At 42.5% G+C, this 20,125-nt stretch overlaps 2 protein-coding genes and 1 pseudogene across 2 annotated transcripts; 2 read left to right on the top strand and 1 right to left on the bottom strand.

The window, feature by feature from the left end:
• Positions 1-202: 202 nt before the first annotated feature.
• Positions 203-8,913, bottom strand: LOC129860855 (zinc finger protein 341-like). The gene is made up of 15 exons (XM_055931707.1): positions 8,808-8,913; positions 8,240-8,350; positions 7,883-8,073; positions 7,334-7,483; positions 5,367-5,582; positions 4,941-5,124; positions 4,700-4,793; positions 4,344-4,582; positions 3,956-4,164; positions 2,113-2,321; positions 1,839-1,935; positions 1,611-1,743; positions 1,407-1,518; positions 1,178-1,248; positions 203-1,039 (listed from the first exon to the last, which is right to left on the bottom strand). Exons 1-15 carry the CDS (start codon positions 8,836-8,838, stop codon positions 657-659), a joined length of 2,430 nt encoding a protein of 809 aa, XP_055787682.1. The 5' UTR covers positions 8,839-8,913; the 3' UTR covers positions 203-656.
• Positions 8,914-9,284: 371 nt separating this feature from the next.
• e2f1 (E2F transcription factor 1) lies at positions 9,285-13,279 on the top strand. Its single transcript, XM_055931699.1, has 7 exons — positions 9,285-10,725; positions 10,878-10,980; positions 11,111-11,330; positions 11,520-11,672; positions 11,775-11,889; positions 12,032-12,260; positions 12,401-13,279. Exons 1-7 carry the CDS (start codon positions 10,480-10,482, stop codon positions 12,634-12,636), a joined length of 1,302 nt encoding a protein of 433 aa, XP_055787674.1. The 5' UTR covers positions 9,285-10,479; the 3' UTR covers positions 12,637-13,279.
• A 96-nt stretch (positions 13,280-13,375) lies between these two features.
• Positions 13,376-19,150, top strand: LOC129860852 (protein-glutamine gamma-glutamyltransferase 2-like; annotated as a pseudogene).
• Positions 19,151-20,125: the final 975 nt, after the last annotated feature.

Raw genomic sequence — 20,125 nt, 5'->3', positions numbered from 1 at the left:
GTAACTGCTATCCCTGTATATGAAACCATGTTGTAAATTGTTAATAACAAATGAATTTCCTTTTAGAAAAGGGGTTTATGGTGAAATGCTGTTCTGATTTATGTACATTTATAAATTTGTGTACTAAAGATTTCTGCTCAAATGAAATGGGTTTCCTTTGGCTGTTCCAATCATGTAGAGTGAAACTGCTTAGTCATGACTATCCATTTTGAATAGATGCAGCTTAATTTATTCAATAAACATCAAGTGCATGCCTTAAGATTCATACATTACAGAAAATGTTTCACAAAATAGAATCAGTACCTAAGGTAGTCAGGAATGTCCACAATAGAGTGACTACATGTGGCAGGTGAAAAAATACCTTTTAAACAAAGTGCTTTCATAAGGATGAAAACATTATCACCTGTTGTCTGGTCACAGATGAGGCAACTCACTGTTCTGAATAACAATCACTAACAGGGAAAAGTGCCAAGCTTCAATGTTTTAATATAAAACATATAAAAACACCTTTTGATTTGAGGGATATAGTGAGATTCAAATCCATTCCACATGCAGAGGTAGTCTTAGGACAATATCAAGATTTGGCTTGAATGTAACTCAGGCCACAATCCATTGTCTCTAAACATGGGTGCTCTGCTGTAAACAGCCAGTGTCAGTCAACAGTCTCCAAAGTGTTCCTCCTGCTCTGCCTCTCCTCTCTTCGACTGATCCTCAACTGGAACAATTGACTCCACTGCCTGAGGGTCCTCAAGCCTCTCTTCCTCCCTTTCATCCACCTCTTCCCTGCTATGTTCCATCTCCGACTCCTGGTTTCCCTCTGTCCTGTGTCCCTGCCTCTTCGCACTCTTTTCCGCCCTGTCCTTCTCCACCGCAGCCACGGGGCATTTGTGGTCTCTGTAGTACTTCTGTCGCGTGAAGCCCTTGTTGCAGGTGGCACAGCGGAAACGATAGTTGTCTGTGTGCGAGCGTTGGTGCTCCAGCATGTGGGCTCTTCTGCTGAAAGCTTTCTGGCAGTACCCACATTTATAGGGCTTAATACCTTGGGATGACAGAAAAAGGTATGGCTCTATTGTTTTGAACCCTAACTTTAAAATGGCTGTCAAGATCTGCAACAAGGTTTATTATGTTTACAGCTGTGACTATTAATCATTTACAACAACAGACAGGAAACACTCACCAGAATGAGACAATATGTGCGCCTTCAGCTTGTCTGGTCTGTTAAACTCTTTAGTGCAGCCAACATGTGTCCTGAAAGAATAAAACAATGTTTCGAATACGCCAATAAATAAAGCAGAGCTTAGTTACATTGAAGTCAAAGGTATCCCCAGCTTTTTGTAGGAATCCTTTGTGGCTCAGCTTTCCAAATAGCCTCACTTATGACCCATTGGAACAGAAGTCTCACTTACCTAAATGGACATTTGTATTTCTTAAAGGGCTCATGAATGAGCATGTGCCTCTTCACCTTGTCCTTCCTGTTGAACATGGCCTCACAAACAGAACATTTGTATGGCTTTTCTCCTGCAATGAAATGACAGTGTTGCCATAAGCACAGCAGAGAGAATTGAGTGAAAGTTATTTGCATCATGGGCTAATGTGTCTGCATGCCTTACCTGAGTGGATACGAGTGTGCAGTTTGAGGTAGTGCTCAGTTTTGAAGAACTTTTTACATATCTGACATTTGAACCGCCCTCCGATACCATGTGTGGGCAGGTGTCGTCGGAAATACCTCTCACAAGGAAAAACCTAACAAAATGAAAAGCATTCTTTAGAGTCTAACTGTGCATGGAAAGTAGATGCTAACCTAGCAGTGAATGACAACCATTTCTTCTAGACCATACCTTTTGGCAATGTGGGCAGGGGAAGTTATGGGAGGCAGTTAATAAATGCTGCTCCAAGGCCTCTTGTGTGGCGTACCGGCTTTGGCATTTCATGCACCTGAGTGTGATAGAAACACTTGTGAAACCACTAACCATGGGGTCAAACTAAAGGTCATAAAACACAGAGAGAAGTTGTGATCACAATGAAAATAAAAATGCTTTAACCAAAGCCACTGACTGAACTTTGTAAGCATTAGGATGGCCTAATTAAAAGAGTGGAGATGGTGAAGCCGACCTATAGAAAGTGGTCTCCTTGCGTGGGTTCTGCTGGGGACAGAAGCAGTGGGAGTACTGGTGCACCCCCAGCTCAAACAGCGAGGGGAACACCTTGCCACACAGGTGGCAGCGGTAGGTGAGCTGCTCCTGGTGCGTCCGGATGTGCTCCAGGAACAGATCCAGCTTCTGGAACGTCTGGGAACAGGTCTTCACCACACACTTATATACCTGTAACACAGCAGGAAGGAACATTAGAAGGATGAGTGGTGAGAACAGAGCTTCTAAGACATCTGACACAAATCAAAGTTTACTGGTAGCGGACACAGATGTTATCGCAGGTTTCAAGCTCACAACAGTGCAGTAATACCTAGCAATTTTTTTTTTAAACAATACACACATAATCCAGAAATGTTTTAAAATAAGTTATATAGGATGAGCCATGATTACAATACAATATGTAAACATTATTAAAAAGTGACCAGTGTTCATGACTATGTACATTGGGCAGCAGTTAAGGTGCAGCATTGAGTACCGGGTACTGGGTGGAGGCCAGCTTGTGGTGACTCTTTAGCAGTCTGATGGCCTGGAGATAGAACCTCAGTCTCTTGGGTCCAGCTTTGATGGACCTGTAATGTCTCCATCTTCTAGATGGTAGTGGGGTGAACAGGCTGTGGCTCGGGTGGCTGAGGTCCTTGATGATCTTCTTGGCCTTCCTGTGACACCGGTTGCTGTAGAGGTCCTAGAGGGCAAGCAGTGTGCCCTCGGTGATGCGTTGAGCTGAAAGCACCACCCTCTGGAGAGCCCAGCTTCAAAGACGCATCTTTAGAAGTGTGTGAGGGTCTTAGGGGCCAAGACCGAATTTCTTCAGCCTCCTGAGGTTGAAGAGGCATTGTTGCACATTCTTCACTACGCTGTCTGTGTGAAGGGACCATTTCAGGTTGTCAGCACCCCAAGGAACCTGAAGCTTTTGACCCTCTCCACTGCGACCCGTCGATGTGGATGGGGGCGTGCTCTCTCTGCTGTCTCCTGTAGTCCACGATCAGCTCTTTCGTTTTGTTGACATTGAGGGAGAGGTTATTTTCCTGGCACCACTCCACCAGGACTCTCAGCTCCTCCCTGTAGGCTGTCTCATCGTTGTTGGTAATCAGGCCTACCACTATTGTGTTCTCAGCAAACTTGATGATTGAGTTGGAGACGTGCGTGGCCACGCAGTCATGGGTGAACAGGGAGTAGAAGAAGGGGCTAAGCACACCCGGTGGGGCTCCCGTGTTGAGGATCAGCGTGGCGGAGGAGTTGTTGCCCAACTTCACCACTTGGGATCAGCCCGTCAGGAAGTCCAGGATCCAGTTGCACAGGGAGTGGTTCAGACCCAGGGACCTGAGCTTAGTGATGAGCTTGGAGGGGCACTATGGTGTTGAAGGCTGAGCTGTAGTCGATTAACAGCATTCTTACATAAGTATTTATCTTGTCCGGGTGGGATAGAGCAGCGAAATGGCGATTGTGTCGTCCGTGGATATGTTGGGACGATATGCTCGAGGGTGTCAGGTAAGGTGGTGATATGGTCCTCAAGTAGCATTTCAAAGCACCTCATGATGACAGAAGTGAGTGCTACGGGGCGATAGTCATTTAGTTCAGTTACCTTCACTTTCTTGGGTACAGCAACAATGATGGACATCTTGAAGCAAGTGGGGACGGCAGACTGGGATATGGAGAGATTCAGTTTTGAATAACTGTGCATCGGAGAACAAAAAAAGTTTACCAAATAATATTAGCACCGATTGCCCCTGTGCATAATAAGTCTTGTGCATGAACGCTTCATTATTGTTCCCGGTAGATCCTTCCCTCTGGCCATATGGACTCACCTGCTCCCCCTTGTGCTGGGTCATGTGAGATTTGAGCTGGAAGTAGGTGCTGAACTTGCCGGCACAGAACTGGCACTGGTAGGAGCTGTCGATCAGGATAATCTGCTTGGTCTGGGCCTGCTGGCCTTTCTGCTTGCTGTAACCATCTCCCAAGCTGTCCACATCAGTCTGGGAGTCACAGTCTCTCTCCTCGGGCTCACCTGGGGCTTCTGGACACACATTCAGTACACAATCTACATTTATAATACATACTTAAGCCCTTATACATTACTACATATTTCATTGACTTTGGATTTTGGTAATCATTACTTATTGGCACTATGTCATCCTTAAAAAGGTCTTAGTGGCCTATAGAGAAATGATCATGATTAGACAGCGAGATGATTACCTGGCTGCTCCTCCTCTTCCTCCTCATTCTGTTGTTGTTGTTCCTCCTGTTCTTCCTGTTGCTCCATGACCACCTCTGCACACAGTGGTACCACCTTGACTGTGATGGGCAGCCTGGACACTGAATTGGCCACTCCCGAAGGCCACACTTTGTGTGTCTGCATATGCTTCTTCACATTAGACTTCTGGGCAAAGGCCCGGCCGCATACAATGCACTGGAAAGGCTTTTCCCCTGTATGACTGTGGAGACATCCAAGATTATAATATAAAACATGTGATATTCTTATCCTGGGTAGCTTCAATGCATACGGATAGTGCTTTTTGGGCTGATTGGTGAACTCGATTTGTGAAACTCACCTTCTGATATGTTGCTGGAGATCAAAGTTTTTGGAGAAAACTTTGTCACAGAAATTGCACTTCAGCTTCTGGGACTTTCCTTTCATTTGTTCTGCTGAAAAGCCAATGCATAGAACATTATTAAATAATTAACATTATTTTATTTAGACAATAATGAGAAACATGTAATATAAAAAATAAAGAAACATTTCTTAGGATATAGACCTATATGTATATTGACATTTGTTTCTCAAAATCATACCTGCTGCTCCATCCTGGCCTTTCTTGCCATTTCTGGGTTGTTTAGGAATGATCACCTTGTCAAACTCCTCAAGCTCAGTTAGGTTTGCATTGATGCTGCAGGTTTTGGTCTTGGTGCCTTGCTTCCCAGGACTGTATACTGGAGGAGTGTTGAATGACTGGCTCTCCACACACTGACTGGGGACCTGTGGGGCATAAATAATACATTTTATTTTATTATTTCACCTTAATTTAACCAGGTAGGCCTGTTGAGAACAAGTTCTCATTTACAACTGCAACCTGGCCATGTATAACACACGAACATGAACTAATGGTCCAACATCTTTAGGATGTTGCCCAAACACTGCAGAGTACAGACATGTAAATAAACAAGTCTGTCTTCCTCCTCATTCTGTGCAAATTACAGATTGCATTAGTAAAAGCTCACCTGTACAGATTGGAACGGCTGCAAGCCCAGGGTGTGAATCTCTGCACTACCACTCACAGACATTTGAGGCATTGTGCTGTAGACCTGGACCACTGAGTTGCTGATACTGGACAGCACCTGGGAGGACAGAGGCTGAGACTGTCCAGGTGGGAGAGAGTGGGAGGACTGTTGATGGTGCTGGAGGTAGGATGCACCTGTGTGCATACTCAGGTTACTCTGAGAAGGGAAAGTAAACAAGATTTACGGTTGAAGTCGGACGTGTACATACACTTAGGTTGGAGTCATTAAAACTTGTTTTTCAACCACTCCACAAAGTTCTTGTTAACAAACTATAGTTTTGGCAAGTCGGTTACGACATCTACTTTGTGCATGACACAAGCAATTTTTCCAACAATTGTTTATGGACAGATTATTTAACTTATAATAATTCACTGTATCACAATTCCAGTGGGTCAGAAGTTTACATACACTAAGCGCTGACTGTGCCTTTAAACAGCTTGGAAAATTCCAGAAAAGGATGTCATGGCTTTAGAAGCTTCTGATAGGCTAATTGACATCATTTGAGTCAATTGGAGGTGTACCTGTGGATGTATTTCAAGGCCTATCTTCAAACTCAGTGCCTCTTTGCTTGACATCATGGGAAAATCAAAATAAGTCATCCAAAAATATTATAGACCTCCACAAGTCTGGTTCATCCTTGGGAGAAATTTCCAAATGCCTGACGGCACCACGTTCATCTGTACAAACAATAGTACCAAGTATAAACACCATGGGACCACGCAGCCGTCATACCGCTCAGGAAGGAGACACATTCTGCCTCCTAGAGATGAACGTACTTTGGTGCGAAAAGTGCAACTCAATCCCAGAACAACAGCAAAGGACCTTGTGAAGATGCTGGAGGAAACCGGTATAAAAGTGTCTATATCCACAGTAAAACGAGTCCTATCGACATAACCTGAAAGGCCGCTCAGCAAGGAAGAAGCCACTGATCCAAAACCGCCATAAAAAAGACAGACTACGGTTTGCAACTGCACATGGGGACAAAGATCATACTTTTTGGAGAAATGTCCTCAAGTCTGATGAAACAAAAATAGAACTGTTTGGCCATAATGACCATCGTTATGTTTGGAGGAAAAAGGGGGATGCTTGCAAGTCGAAGAACATCATCTCAACCGTGAAGCACGGGGGTGGCAGCATCATGTTGTGGAGGTGCTTTGCTGCAGGAGGGACTGGTGCACTTCACAAAATGAATGGCATCATGAGAGAGGAAAATTATGTGGATATATTGAAGCGTCATTTGTGTCATTCTCAAAACTTTTGGCCACGACTGTAGATATATTGAAGCAACATCAGTCAGGAAGTTAAAGCTTGGTTGCAAATGGGTCTTCCAAATGGACAATGACCCACAGCATACTTCCAAAGTTGTGGCAAAATGGCTTAAGGACAACAAAGTCAAGGTATTGGAGTGGTCATCACAAAGCCCTGACCTCAATCCCATAGAACATTTGTGGGCAGAACTGAAAGTGTGTGTGAGCAAGGAGGCCTACAAAGCTGACTCAGTTACACCAACTCTGTCAGGAGGAATGGGTCAAAATTGACCCAACTTATTGTGGGAAGCTAGTGGAAGGCTACCCAAAACGTTTGACCCAAGTTAAACAATTTTAAAGACAATGCTATAAAATACTAATTGAGTGTATGTAAACTTCTGACCCACTGGGAATGTGATGAAAGAAATAAAAGCTGAAATAAATCATTCTCTCTACTATTATTCTGACATTTCACATTCTTAAAATAAAGTGGTGATTCTAACTGACCTAAGACAGGGAATTTTTACTATGATTAAATGTCAGGAATTGTGAAAAACTGAGTTTAAATGTATTTGGCTAAGGTGTATGTACACTTCCGACTTCAACTGTATATAGTGAATACAGCCAGAAGAATAGCTTAATTCAATGAACACCACTTACCTGAATAGGGGGCTGCAAAGCTGCCATGGGTTGGTCAATGGACGTGAAGGCGGAGATGGCAGACATCAGAACATCATCACTCACTAAAACATTGCCTTGGACAAGTGTGTGAGTAAGAGGAGATGGAGGCACTGTAATGTATGTGGATACCTGATGTGGATGGCAAAACAAAGAAAAAAGGAAGACTGCATTAGCCAGCATTTACAATGCAAGCAAATTATGGCTCAGTTGGTAGAGCATGGCGCTTGCAACGCCAGGGTTGTGGGTTCGTTTCCCACGGGGGGCCAGTACAAAAAAAAGTATGGATGTATGTACTTGTAAGTCGCTCTGGATAAGAGCGTCTGCTAAATGACTTAAATGTAAAATGACTTAAATGTAAAATTGTTCTAGAGAGGATGCTATGGTACTACGCACTGGCCCATACAGTAGCTACGTACAGGAGATAAGTAACTAGTTTCTCACTCATGGCACTCCACTTTGGGAAGAGACTAATTAATAACAAACATCTCAGCTAACAATAAAAAACATAAGTAACAAGCCAGTACCCACCTGTCTGTTGGCGGGGGTCTGTGGCACAGAGCTAATGGAGGGCACAGGGGTGTAGGCATTACTAGATGCCAGTGATACTGTAGACAGGGAGGGGGCATTGGACTGGCAATGCTCTCTCTTGTGGGCCATGAAGGCATGCAATGAATTGAACTGTTTCTTGCACTTCCCACAAAGAAAGACGTCTTCGTCGTCTGTAGAGAACAATTGGGGATATATCAACACTTCAGTATTTCAATGGCAATAAATGGAGATGCAGAATGCATGTTTGATGTGTTAGAGTAGTTCCTCTCTATGATCAACACAATGCAGTCATGCACTGATCAAGAGGATATAGGGGAAGTGAAGAGAAGTGCACACCCATTGACTGAATGGTAGATGAGCCTGAGACGTTCTGGCTGTTTGGGTCAGGGACACCTCCCTGGCCATCCAACAGAGACTGGACAGCCAGGACTGTCTGGTTGTCCATCCCTGGAACAGAATAATATAACTGGGGGTCAGAACGGTGAAAATCATGATGCATATACCATAGTACGACATGAACAAATCAAAATGCGTGACAGGACTGGTGCGCCACTACTCTTTCCGACTACAAGACTGCCGATTCCTGCCATTTTCTGGTGGTGGTAAATGATTGCTAGCTCAAGTGGCAGTTGTTTATTCTCAACGAATTACCAAACCAAGGGGAAAGCAATGCATTACCACAAGCAAATCTAAAGAATCCATGGAAAATTATAAACATTTCCTCAACGAAATAATAGCTAGCTAGCTGTCTGGCATCGATTATAATGGCTTTATCATACCACAATGACATAATTTCACCTCCTAGATAACCTAAAATAACCGCACTGTTGCTAGAAAGCGTTGTCTTAAAACCCACTAGCATTTTGCTAAATAAAAGTGTGAATATAATCAAATGTATTGATACCTTCCAGGACTTCAAATATAGCCTGCGCCATCTTGTAGTTCTTCTGTGTGTAGGCGCTCAATTAACACGACTGCGTGTCCGACAAAGTTAGGTGAGCGGATTCCCAACAGCTGTTTCAGGACCAGTTCCAACTGAATTTGTCTTGTCTTTTTACTTTGGGATATGGGTAGGACAGGCTGATCCCAAGTCAGACGTTAGTGGCTATGGTAACTCGGCGGTAACTCCTGCCCCCCTCTTGATTTGCATCACAAAATAGTTACCAAAGAATAAAGTGAATCAAATGAGTTAGGATATAGTCCAATATACACTTTCTTACATTTTATCTGACAAAAACATATTTTCCCATTCAAAACAACGAAAAGCGTGGTATCACAGAGAGTGGCACTTCATGGAACCAATGACAAGTCTGACTTTAGCGAGGCGCATTCACTCAGCCAATTGAAATCGTGATATTCATGCATATGCCAGTTTCGCGGCTAAAGGATTTGGCGGGTAAACCTCAACTCTTGTTCTGATCAGCTGGGATAATAGCACAAAATATCATAGTTGATTTGGGGCTCAGATGATACATTTTGTGCACGGATTATAGTCAAGGTGTTCATCGAAACGATCCATATGATTCGTTTATCGAGAATGTAGATTTTTTGTGTGAATATTTGTCAATATTTCAGTTTTGCTTCCTGGGTGTGTTGACCAAAACGAGTGGGTGAAGAACTGAGTTTGCTAGTACAGTATCTCGCTAGCATGCTAACTTGCCCAAATTGTGTCATTTTGAAAGAACGCATTATATAAATCCGGTTATTTGTTATTCCAAGGGAAACTAGACGTTCTGGGTAGTGCAATTTTGTTTGGAAGAGTAATAACTATTTAGATTGTTGACTTGTTGTAGCTGATGTTTTGCTTGTGAGTTTCGTATGAAACTTGAGTTGTGTTCAAAGTTAACCCTGAAGCGAACACAACCCAATTTCTTGGCTAACAATACTAGCAAGCCAACTAGTTAACTAACTCGCTCAACTTTTCTAGGTCGTTGGATACAGTATTCAATTAACTCTTCGCTAGCAACACAGTAAGAAAATTATTATCATTATGTTTACAATTTGCTCTAAACTAACGTTGATGTAAATCAACGTTAACTACAGTAAATAACCAGTTAGCTAACAACAATGGACAAAGGGAAGGAGTTGCTAGATGTGGCCTCGCCGCAGTCATCGGAAAGATGAAAAACTTCGCAGCAAGTTAGCACGCTAGTTGACGTTGGTGCTTGTTTATTACACTTTGTTCAACTATCAATATACCATAAGTGTTGCTGTATTGTATGGTTTCAGACTAACTACTGTATATTAGACTGCCGCTGTCAGAAACCTCAACCACTGTCTCAACGTTATTTTATAGCTGGCTAATTTGTAGGAATCACGCCCTATATTTTATTTGACCATATATTCTCGAATGAGTCAGCTTTGTTGAATCTTGATTGTCAGCAAGATACTCTTAATATTAGACATGTTTAACCTCAGTATTTGAAAGTCAACTCTTTCAATACGTTTACACTATTATGCACATACATTAGAGATGACATATGTCAAAAGGTGCTAATACTACCATATCAAGCCATTGGACTTGAATTCTGCCCCAACACAATCTAGGGGACTAGAGCACCCCAGTTGTGTGTGCAATGTCAGAGACGCTCCTATCAGGTCAGACGTCGGAGGATCTATTGGTAGACTTTGAGTCTCTTCTGAATGCTGGGAGTATTGGCCTCTCAGAGGACCACCAAATAGTCATAATCTCCACTCCCAGCAATGTGGGCTTCAACTCTGCAGTCCCCAGCAACACTGGGGAGATCCTTCTGTTCGCCACCCCCCAAGGCCCTGCAGATGTGGTCCAGGACCAGCGACGGCCAACTCTGGGACGACCACCGGTAGTTAACTGACCATTTTGATATGGGTGTTGGTCAAAGTGTGACTAGAATGAGGTTATCCCTGTACACTGACTACAGAAAGTGTGTCTGTGAGAAATAATTATCCGTGTGCATCCATACCAACTTTTTACCTTGTATAAATTGTGTTTCAGGTGAAGAGGAAGCTGGACTTGGACAGTGATCACCAATATGTGAGCACCTCTCGCCCCCCTTCTCTTGGGAGAGCCCCAACATCCACACCAGCACCTCCTAGAGGTACAAGACCCCCTGTTTCAATTCACAATTTAAATATAACTATTCATGTTAATTCAGTTTTAACTATTATAATTTTGGCCAAAGGTAATACATACAAGTATTTTCATTCCTGTCTCCCTTTCTCTCTCAGTTCCAAAGCTTTCAACAGAGAAGTCTCGCTATGACACATCTCTGAACCTGACTACCAAGCGCTTCTTGGACCTTCTAGCCCAGTCTCCTGATGGGGTCGTGGACCTCAACTGGGCCTCGCAGGTCCTGGAAGTGCAGAAGAGGCGCATCTATGACATCACCAATGTCCTGGAGGGTATCCAGCTCATCTCCAAGAAATCAAAGAACAACATACAATGGCTGTAAGTCTGAACTCTTGTACTGTACATGCAGTATGACAATATGTGTTTTGGCCTTTCTGGCTTACAATCCTTATTGTGCTAGCCTCTACAGATATGAGTCAATGCATACATCAGTGATTCCACAGGATATTTGTATTAGAAACACTTTTTTCCATTATCCTAACTATGAGGTCATTCTATTTGTCACAGGGGGAACCGCATTGATGGAGCGTCTGTTTCCCGTTACCAGGACCTACAGAAAGAGGTCTCTGACTTCACACAGGCGGAGGAGAAACTGGACGAGCTCATTACCAAGTGTAACCTTCAGTTGAGACTCCTCACTGAGGATACCCAGAACAAGAAATATCCTTTTTTGTCTTGTTTTTTTTTTTTTTTTTTTTTTTTTTACTGTATGTGTTTGAATATGCATTATAGGGCAGTGTTTTTTCTTTAACATAATGGCACGCTGGGTTATGTCATGTGCCAGGATCTGCGGAAGTCTTTTGACTCTCCTGACCAGCTGGTGATGGTAATCAGAGCCCCTCCAGAGACCCAGATGCAAGTCTCAGAGCCCAGTGAGGTATGTGGGGGGGTAAAATAACAACGGACACTTGCTCAAGACTCTTTTTCTGGACCAAATACTGTATTCCAGTTAATGTGGTTTAAACTTCAACCACAACTGTTGATTTGTCTTCTGTTATTCTTTTGTCGTCTTCTGGCAGGGCTATCAGGTCTCCCTGAAGAGCACTCAGGGTCCCATTGACGTCTTCCTGTGTCCAGAGGACAGTTCTGGTGTCTGCAGCCCAGTGACAGGCATCAGCCCAACTAAAGCCACAGACCAGACAATGCCCCACCATGCAGAACAACCACAGTGCAGCACCACACAGGAAATTACATCAACAGCTCCGTCCCAACAGAACTCCTCCCCTCTGCCGTTATGTCGTGAAGCGGGTAAGCTGCTCTCACTATTGTCACACTGTCACCCTGAGATTCAGGAATGTCTGAGATTTCGCCAAGAAATCCATTAACATTCCCCAATGGCTATTTGCTGTGGGCACTAAAAGTGCATTCCCTTTATTTCTGTCTTTCAGAAGCATTCCTGGAAGGCGACCCGTTCCCCAACCTGGGAGTGCTGCCGGACTTTGACCTTTCACCCCTGCCGTCCTCTGACTTCCTCGGTGGGGAGTGCTTTGGGAACCCGCTGGATGGCTTCATCAACCTGTCCCCGCCACAGAGCCAAGACTACCACTTTGGTCTAGAGGAGCACGAGGGCATCAGCGAACTGTTTGACTGTGACTTTGGGGACCTGACCCCACTGGAGTTCTGACAATGTGGTGGAAAGGAAAACCCAAAGAACTAGAATGAGGTTCTGTTTCTATGGGAACACCCCATACCATCTCAGAACAAAGAAGCATACCCAAGTGGTTAAAATACAGAATTGTACAGCACAGACCGTACTAGCACTTAGGTTGCCTAGCAAAATAATTTTGTTTTAGTTGGCTATTTAATTTATTTATATACAAATCATGTTTTTGTACAGCTTTTCTTTTTTTTTCTGAGTGGTTTGTGCGGGCGTATTTGTGGGATATGGATGTGATTATCAGCTGGAATATTAGCATGTAAAGCTAATAATGAATTTGTTATATTAGACATTTTAGCCATAGTCTCAGGTGTAAGGAACAGTCAGACTTTTACAGTAAGAGTTGAGTTTCAGATGCATTTTAAAAAGTCATGTATGTTGGCAAATTGTAATGGCAGGATCTACACTGAGTGCACAAAACATTAAGAGCACCTGCTCTTTCTGTAACATAGGTGAATCCAGGTTAAAGCAAAATTAGGAAGGTGTTCCTAATGTGAGATGTTTTGTTTATTTTGTCATTATCATGAACCTCGTCACAACTCTTTTCTGCAAGACTCATGTAGTGCCTTATAAAAAATAAAAAATCAGGATGTCTGTTGGATGGATTGAATTCAGGTGTTATGCTGTGTGTAAAATTAAGATGTTTATGAAAGTGTTAGATTTTAAATTTTTAACTGCAAGTTGTGGATTACTACTATTTGGGGGGGGGGGGGGGCGTCAGGCTACTGTTCTTGACAATTCAGCCACTGTGCTAACAACGTGTAAGGGAAACAAGGAAACTGACGCTGCAGTCAATCACATCGTTCTGCGCTTTGTTTTATAACAATGTTACAAGATGAACATTTTTGCCACATTCCGTGGTAAAAAATAATTACTTGTACCAATCTAACAAATGGTTTCAAGCGTGTACTTTGCCTCAACTTTGTTTTTTAAAGAATAAAAACATTTTGATTTGACCCTACAAAATGTGTTAAAAGCAAGTTCTGCAGAGAATAGGTATGTAAACTAAAATATGACTGAAGTTCAGTGAGGCAAAGCAGAGGTGCTGATAAGACTGTACATCCCAAGCATTCCTACGCCTTGAGCAATGCGTCAAACATCGGTTGACTGTTTCTAAGAGTTGAGAAAGATGTTTATCTGTATGAGGGGATGTGCACTACCTGTTAACTTATCTTCTGCTATGCTATGTTGGTCCCCTGCCATTGTCCCCTCCCAAGATTGTAGCAGGTCATGTCTCATTAGCCTACAGTGTCTTGGGACATAGTTCTCTCTCATCACAGACCGGTTCTCACTCTCGGAGGAGCAGTCTGTCCCTGGAACTTTCATGCAATGAGGGGAATTAAGACTTCCTCACCATGCGATACACACACCAGCAGCAAACAGGTCTGTTTGTTTTTTTACTAACAGATATACTGTCTTAATTTGACCAGTTTTTCACAGCAGGAAAATAATCCTGCAGCAACAGGAAATGTGGATTATAATTCATCAACATTTTTGTGGAGATTGATACATTTTTCATTAGGGCAAATCATGTCTGACATTTTTAAGTGGAATTACAAAATGTTGAAGCATTTCTAAACTAACTGTCCAGTGTTTCCAAATTTCTATGAAATATTACCAATTACTTACAATATAAGTTAAATAGTTTTCCTTTCAAAAAATGCTAAATTAGTGTCAAAAAGCAGCTTTTCTGTGTTGGATTGGTGTAGGCGTACCCCAACAGAATGGTGTGGAAGCATACCGGGGCGGCAGGGTAGCCTAGTGGTTAGAGCGTTGGACTAGTAACCGAAAAGTTGCAAGTTCAAATCCCCGAGCTGACAAGGTACAAATCTGTCGTTCTGCCCCTGAACAGGCAGTTAACCCACTGTTCCTAGGCCATCATTGAAAATAAGAATTTGTTCTTAACTGACTTGCCTAGTTAAATAAAGGTAATAAATGCAAAAAATGGCAATAAATTAAAAATGCAAGTCGGCTGCTGATTGGCCAGCTCATCCCCTAAATCACTGATTGGCCAGCTCATCCTCAGGAGAATGACATCATATTCTATGAGGAAATAGCAAGGATTTTTTAAACGTTCTCTTTGAGATACAAGTTTGAAGTGGGTTTTTTGAAGTGTTTTTTTTTTCTCCCATTTATGCTTTTGCCACAAATACGAGTATAGGACGAGTCAACAGCATTATTTAGGTATGAGTTAACAGACCATTGACTTTTAATGTGAGATTTTCACTGGACAGCTACTTTAAACCTTGAATACACTCTGCCTTTGATTTTCCTGCTGTGCATCTATACTACTTGTCTTTCTCATATGTTCAGAAACTTTAGTGTAAAGTAGATAAATAAATGCATATATTAATAGCGTGGTGTGCTTTATCAAATGTATCCTCATAAATCCATGCTTTGTGTTTAATTCACTTTTGAGTCTGTTAAATCCTGTTCAATGAGGGAACCATGCTTTTGAATATTTAGTAATATATTTTCTTTATGTCATTGTTATGCCATTGTTTTTATTGCACCTATTAGCATTTGGCAATATACAAATAACAAATCCATGAGATTACAATTAAATGTAATTTTTACAAGGAAATTGGGCTGGCAATGGCATATTGTAGGAGCAACACTACTGTCCTTTGATTCCGATTGCACACAGCACAGACAGATACACACAATTCCTTGTTAGATAAGGCTGTACTGCATTCCTGTCATACAATGTTGTCACAGCCATTCAGCAACAGGATGATTGAGCAACTGTTTAAAAAAATAATAATACTTTTTTAAGGAGGTATCAGCTGTTGTTTGAGGTAACATCACTGTCTCTTCTTATTGAGAGATGCTAATAACTTAACTACACCAGAAACTATTCCGACAGGCCTGAAGGTTATTCATTAAATGGCCTTTATAATTATAGGCAGCTAAAGGTTTTCAGAGAAGTATGTGACATTTGTCACAAGATGTCTTAAGTTGGAATAGCTATCAAAAGTGCAGTGTAGTGTCGCCTATAATCTTTCTCCCACAAACACGGACACACTCTGTTTCAAATATACAGTGCATACCCCTCTCACATTGCCCTCCAGCGGTGTATTTTCTTGCAGAGTGTACATGTCTATGCTGTTTGATAAGAGAAACTGTTTGTCTGCGTGATTCATCTTCTTGGTGTCACTCTGTTTATTCCCATGAGCATATCTGAGGCTGAAGCATGTCAATCTGGAGGTCCATGACAAACACACGGCCCACCAAACACTGGGCCTGAGCTCCAGGCACCTGGTGGTACGGCGCGGGAGGCCTTTCAAAGTCACCATGTTGTTACATGGAAGAGTGTTCAACCCACAGATGGAAACACTCATCTTTACTGCCCTGCTAGGTATGCTACAGGCCAGTATTTGATGTGAACTCTTTACGCTTTTCCTAGCAGTTGTTTGTTATCGCCCCTCTGTTAAAACCTGTTCAGGACATATGATGAAAATATTTTTTCTGTCGGTTTTTGCCTGTGGCTATTTCTCACCTTTTCTGACTGTTCTGCTGTATAGGTGGGCTGTCTGTTGAAATCCCTGTCATGTAGTCAAAGGATGAGTCTATTTCTCAGTGGAGTGCCCATATCCACCCAGGGGAGAGGCATTCTCAGTCGGTTACTGTCCACGTCTGTTCCCCTGCTAAGGCTCCTGTGGGACTCGACGACCTTCAAGTCCACATTGTGTGTCTTGATGGGCAACGCAGCTTCGCCATAGGAAGCGTTGTCCTGCTGTGCACCCCCTGGCTTCAGTGTAGGTTCATGTGGTGGTGATGACCACTACTGTTATCATCATAAACTGGGATTTGGTATTTTTCAGATGATACAGTGTACATCTCTTTTGAAGACCAGAGAGATGAGTACGTTAAAAATGACATTGGCACTCCTCACAATGTCATATCAAGACCATGGTCATTTGGCCAGGTAAGTAGCTGCAAAGAAAACCAACCTTAATTTATTGTTAATCATTGTGTCTCCTTGAGGAACTTACAGTAGTAACCCGATCCCCACCATCACCTCTTCCTCCTGTGTGTAGTATGAACAGGGGATATTGGAGATTTGCCTTAACATCCTCCAGGTCAGCCCACAGCACAGCAAAGACAAGCAGGGAGATTACCTCCTCCGTGCAGACCCTGTCTACATCAGCAGAGTTGTGTGTGCCATGGTGTGTAAACTCTTATGCACTTTGATAGTTACAAGACCTCAAATATCCGCAGATACTAGTCAGTTATGTTCAAAATACCTGAGTGTGTTCTCACCACACCACCCTCTGTCTTTGACACACACACTCACAATTACTTTTTTAATTTGATTTATTTTTTATTTCACCTTTATTAAACCATGTAGGCTAGTTGAGAACAAGTTCTCATTTACAACTGCGACCTGGCCAAGAAAAAGCAAAGCAGTGTGACACAGACAACAACACAACAACACATGGAATAAACAATAAACAAGCCAATAACACAATAAACAAGTCAATGACACAGTAGAAAAAAGAAAGTCTATATATAGTGTGTGCAAAAGGCATGAGGAGGTAGGCAATAAATAGGCCATAGGAGCGAATAACTACAATTTAGCAGAGTAACACTGGAGTGATAAATGAGCAGATGATGATGTGCAAGTAGAGATACTGGTGTGCAAAAGAGCAGAAAAGTAAATAAACACAAGATGGGGATGAGGTAGGTAGATTGGATGGGCTATGTACAGCTGCAGCGATCGGTTAGCTGCTCAGATAGCTGATGTTTAAAGTTGGTGAGGGAAATAAAAGTCTCCAACTTCAGCGATTTTTGCAATTCGTTCCAGTCACTGGCAGCAGAGAACTGGAAGGAAAGGCGGCCAAATTAGGTGTTGGCTTTGGGGATGATCAGTGAGATATACCTGCTGGAACGTGTGCTACGGGTGGGTGTTGTTATCGTGACCAGTGAACTGAGATAAGGCGGAGCTTTACCTAGCATAGACTTATAGATGACCTGGAGCCAGTGGGTCTGGCGACGAATATGTAGCGAGGGCCAGCCGACTAGAGCATACAGGTCGCAGTGGTGGGTGGTATAAGGTGATTTGGTAACAAAACGGATGGCACTGTGATAGACTGCATCCAGTTTGCTGAGTAGAGTATTGGAAGCTATTTTGTAGATGACATCGCCGAAGTCGAGGATCGGTAGGATAGTCAGTTTTACTAGGGTAAGTTTGGCGGCGTGAGTGAAGGAGGCTTTGTTGCGAAATAGAAAGCCGATTCCAGATTTGATTTTGGATTGGAGATGTTTAATATGAGTCTGGAAGGAGAGTTTACAGTCTAACCAGACACCTAGGTATTTATAGTTGTCTACATATTCTAGGTCGGAACCGTCCAGGGTGGTGATGCTAGTCGGGCTGCGGGCAGCGAACGGTTGAAAAGCATGCATTTGGTTTTACTAGCGTTTAAGAGCAGTTGGAGGCCACGGAAGGAGTGTTGTATGGCATTGAAGCTCGTTTGGAGGTTAGTTAGCACAGTGTCCAAGGAAGGGCCAGAAGTATACAGAATGGTGTCGTCTGTGTAGAGGTGGATCAGGGAATTGCCCTCAGCATCACTTTGTGTGATGCCCTCCTATTTTCTTTGTTTAGTGTCTGTGTTTATAACTGTTTATAACCAGGTCAATTGTGAAGATGATCGAGGTCTTGAAGGGGGTACTGGTCAGGAAACTTTAAATATGGATTTAACCCGATGCAATGGACGGGCAGCGCAGACATCTTAAAGCTCTGGGGCCGATCCAATTTCAGCCCTGTACGATACGGCCAGTGCTGGGTCTTTGCCTCAGTCATGTGTACAGGTAACTGACATTTGACTATTCATTTAAAAATTATTCACCATTAGAGGTTGTTCCAGGGGCAATATACAACAGTAAATATCATTGTCTTGAGTTGTCTTTCTGTGCTTCTTTCTTTTTTTCAGTTATGAGAGTTTTGGGGATCCCATCAAGAGTTGTCACAATCTTTAACTCCGCCCATGACACCAATGGAAGCCTGGTCATCGAGGAATATTACACCAACACTGGGGGAACAATCAGCATGTCCAAGGACAGCATATGGTTGGTGTTTAATATCTCTACATGTCATATGTTTTGATCTGCAACAAAGAACACTTTGTTTTCTCTCAGTCATCTGAGATGGTTTCATAACAATTTATAGTATTTTGTGCAATTGTTTATGTCCTAAATAAATAAATAGATGTCTGTGTCTATTTCCAGGAACTTCTATGTGTGGGTTGAATGCTGGATGTCACGACCAAACCTGGGCCCAGGGTTTGATGGGTGGCAGGTATTGGATCCAACTCCCCAGGAGAAAAGTGGAGGTCAAATACCTCATTCTATTCAATAATCACGTTCTGTTAGATCATTAAGATCTGTGTCAGCACTCATTTGTATAGCTTCACGGTTCGTTTTGTTATTTTGTTAGTTTGGTTCAGTGTTCATTCTTATAATAAAGAGGAATGTACGCATACCACGCTGCGCCTTGGTCTCCTCCTTTTGACGGCCGTGTCAATCCCGGACACTCTGGAACATTCACTGTCTTCCTGGTAAGCAACTCCAGTGTATATTTGGCCTCATGTTTTAGGTTATTGTCCTGCTGAAAGGTGAATTTATCTTCCAGACTCTAGTGGAAAGTAGACTGAACCTTTTTTTCTTCTAGAATTTTGCCTGTGCTTAGCTCCATTCCATTTCTTTTTTATCCTGAAAATTTCCCCAGTCCTTAACGATTACAGGCATATCCATAACATGAGGCAGCAACCACTATGCTTGAAAATATGAAGAGTGGCACTCAGTAATGTGTTGTATTGGATTTGCCCCAAACATAACACTTGCCCCAAACACAAAATTGCTTTGCCGCATTTTGTGCAGTATTACTTTAGTGCCTTGTTGCAGACAGGATGCATGTTTTGGAATATTTTTTTTCTGCACAGGCTTTCTTACTTTCACTCTGTCAGTTAGGTTAGTATTGTGTAGTAACTACAATGTTGTTAATTCATCCTCAGTTTTCTATCACAGCCATTTAATAACTCTAACTGTTTTAAAGTCACTATTGGCTTCATGGTGAAATCCCTGAGCGGTGTCCTTCCTCTCTGGCAACTGAGTTAGGAAGGACTCCGGTATCTTTGTAGTGTCTGGGTGTGTTGATACATCATCCAAAGTATAAGTAATAACTTCACCATGCTCAAAGGTTGTCTGCTTTTTTGTTTTACCCATCTACCAATAGGTGCCCTTCTTTGCGAGGTATTGGAAAACCTCCCTGCTTTGTGGTTGAATCTGTGTTTGAATTCATTGCTCAGCTGCGGAACCTTACAGATAATTAATTGTATGTGTGGGGTACAGAGATGAGGTAGTCATTCAAAAATCATGTTAGACACTATTATTGTACGCAAAGTGAGTCCATGCAACTTATTATGTGACTTGTTAAGCAAATTCTTACTCCTGAACT

The sequence above is a fragment of the Salvelinus fontinalis genome, chromosome 8, assembly GCF_029448725.1.
Source record: "Salvelinus fontinalis isolate EN_2023a chromosome 8, ASM2944872v1, whole genome shotgun sequence".
NCBI lineage: Eukaryota > Metazoa > Chordata > Actinopteri > Salmoniformes > Salmonidae > Salvelinus > Salvelinus fontinalis.
This window is presented reverse-complemented; position numbering and strand designations above follow the sequence as displayed.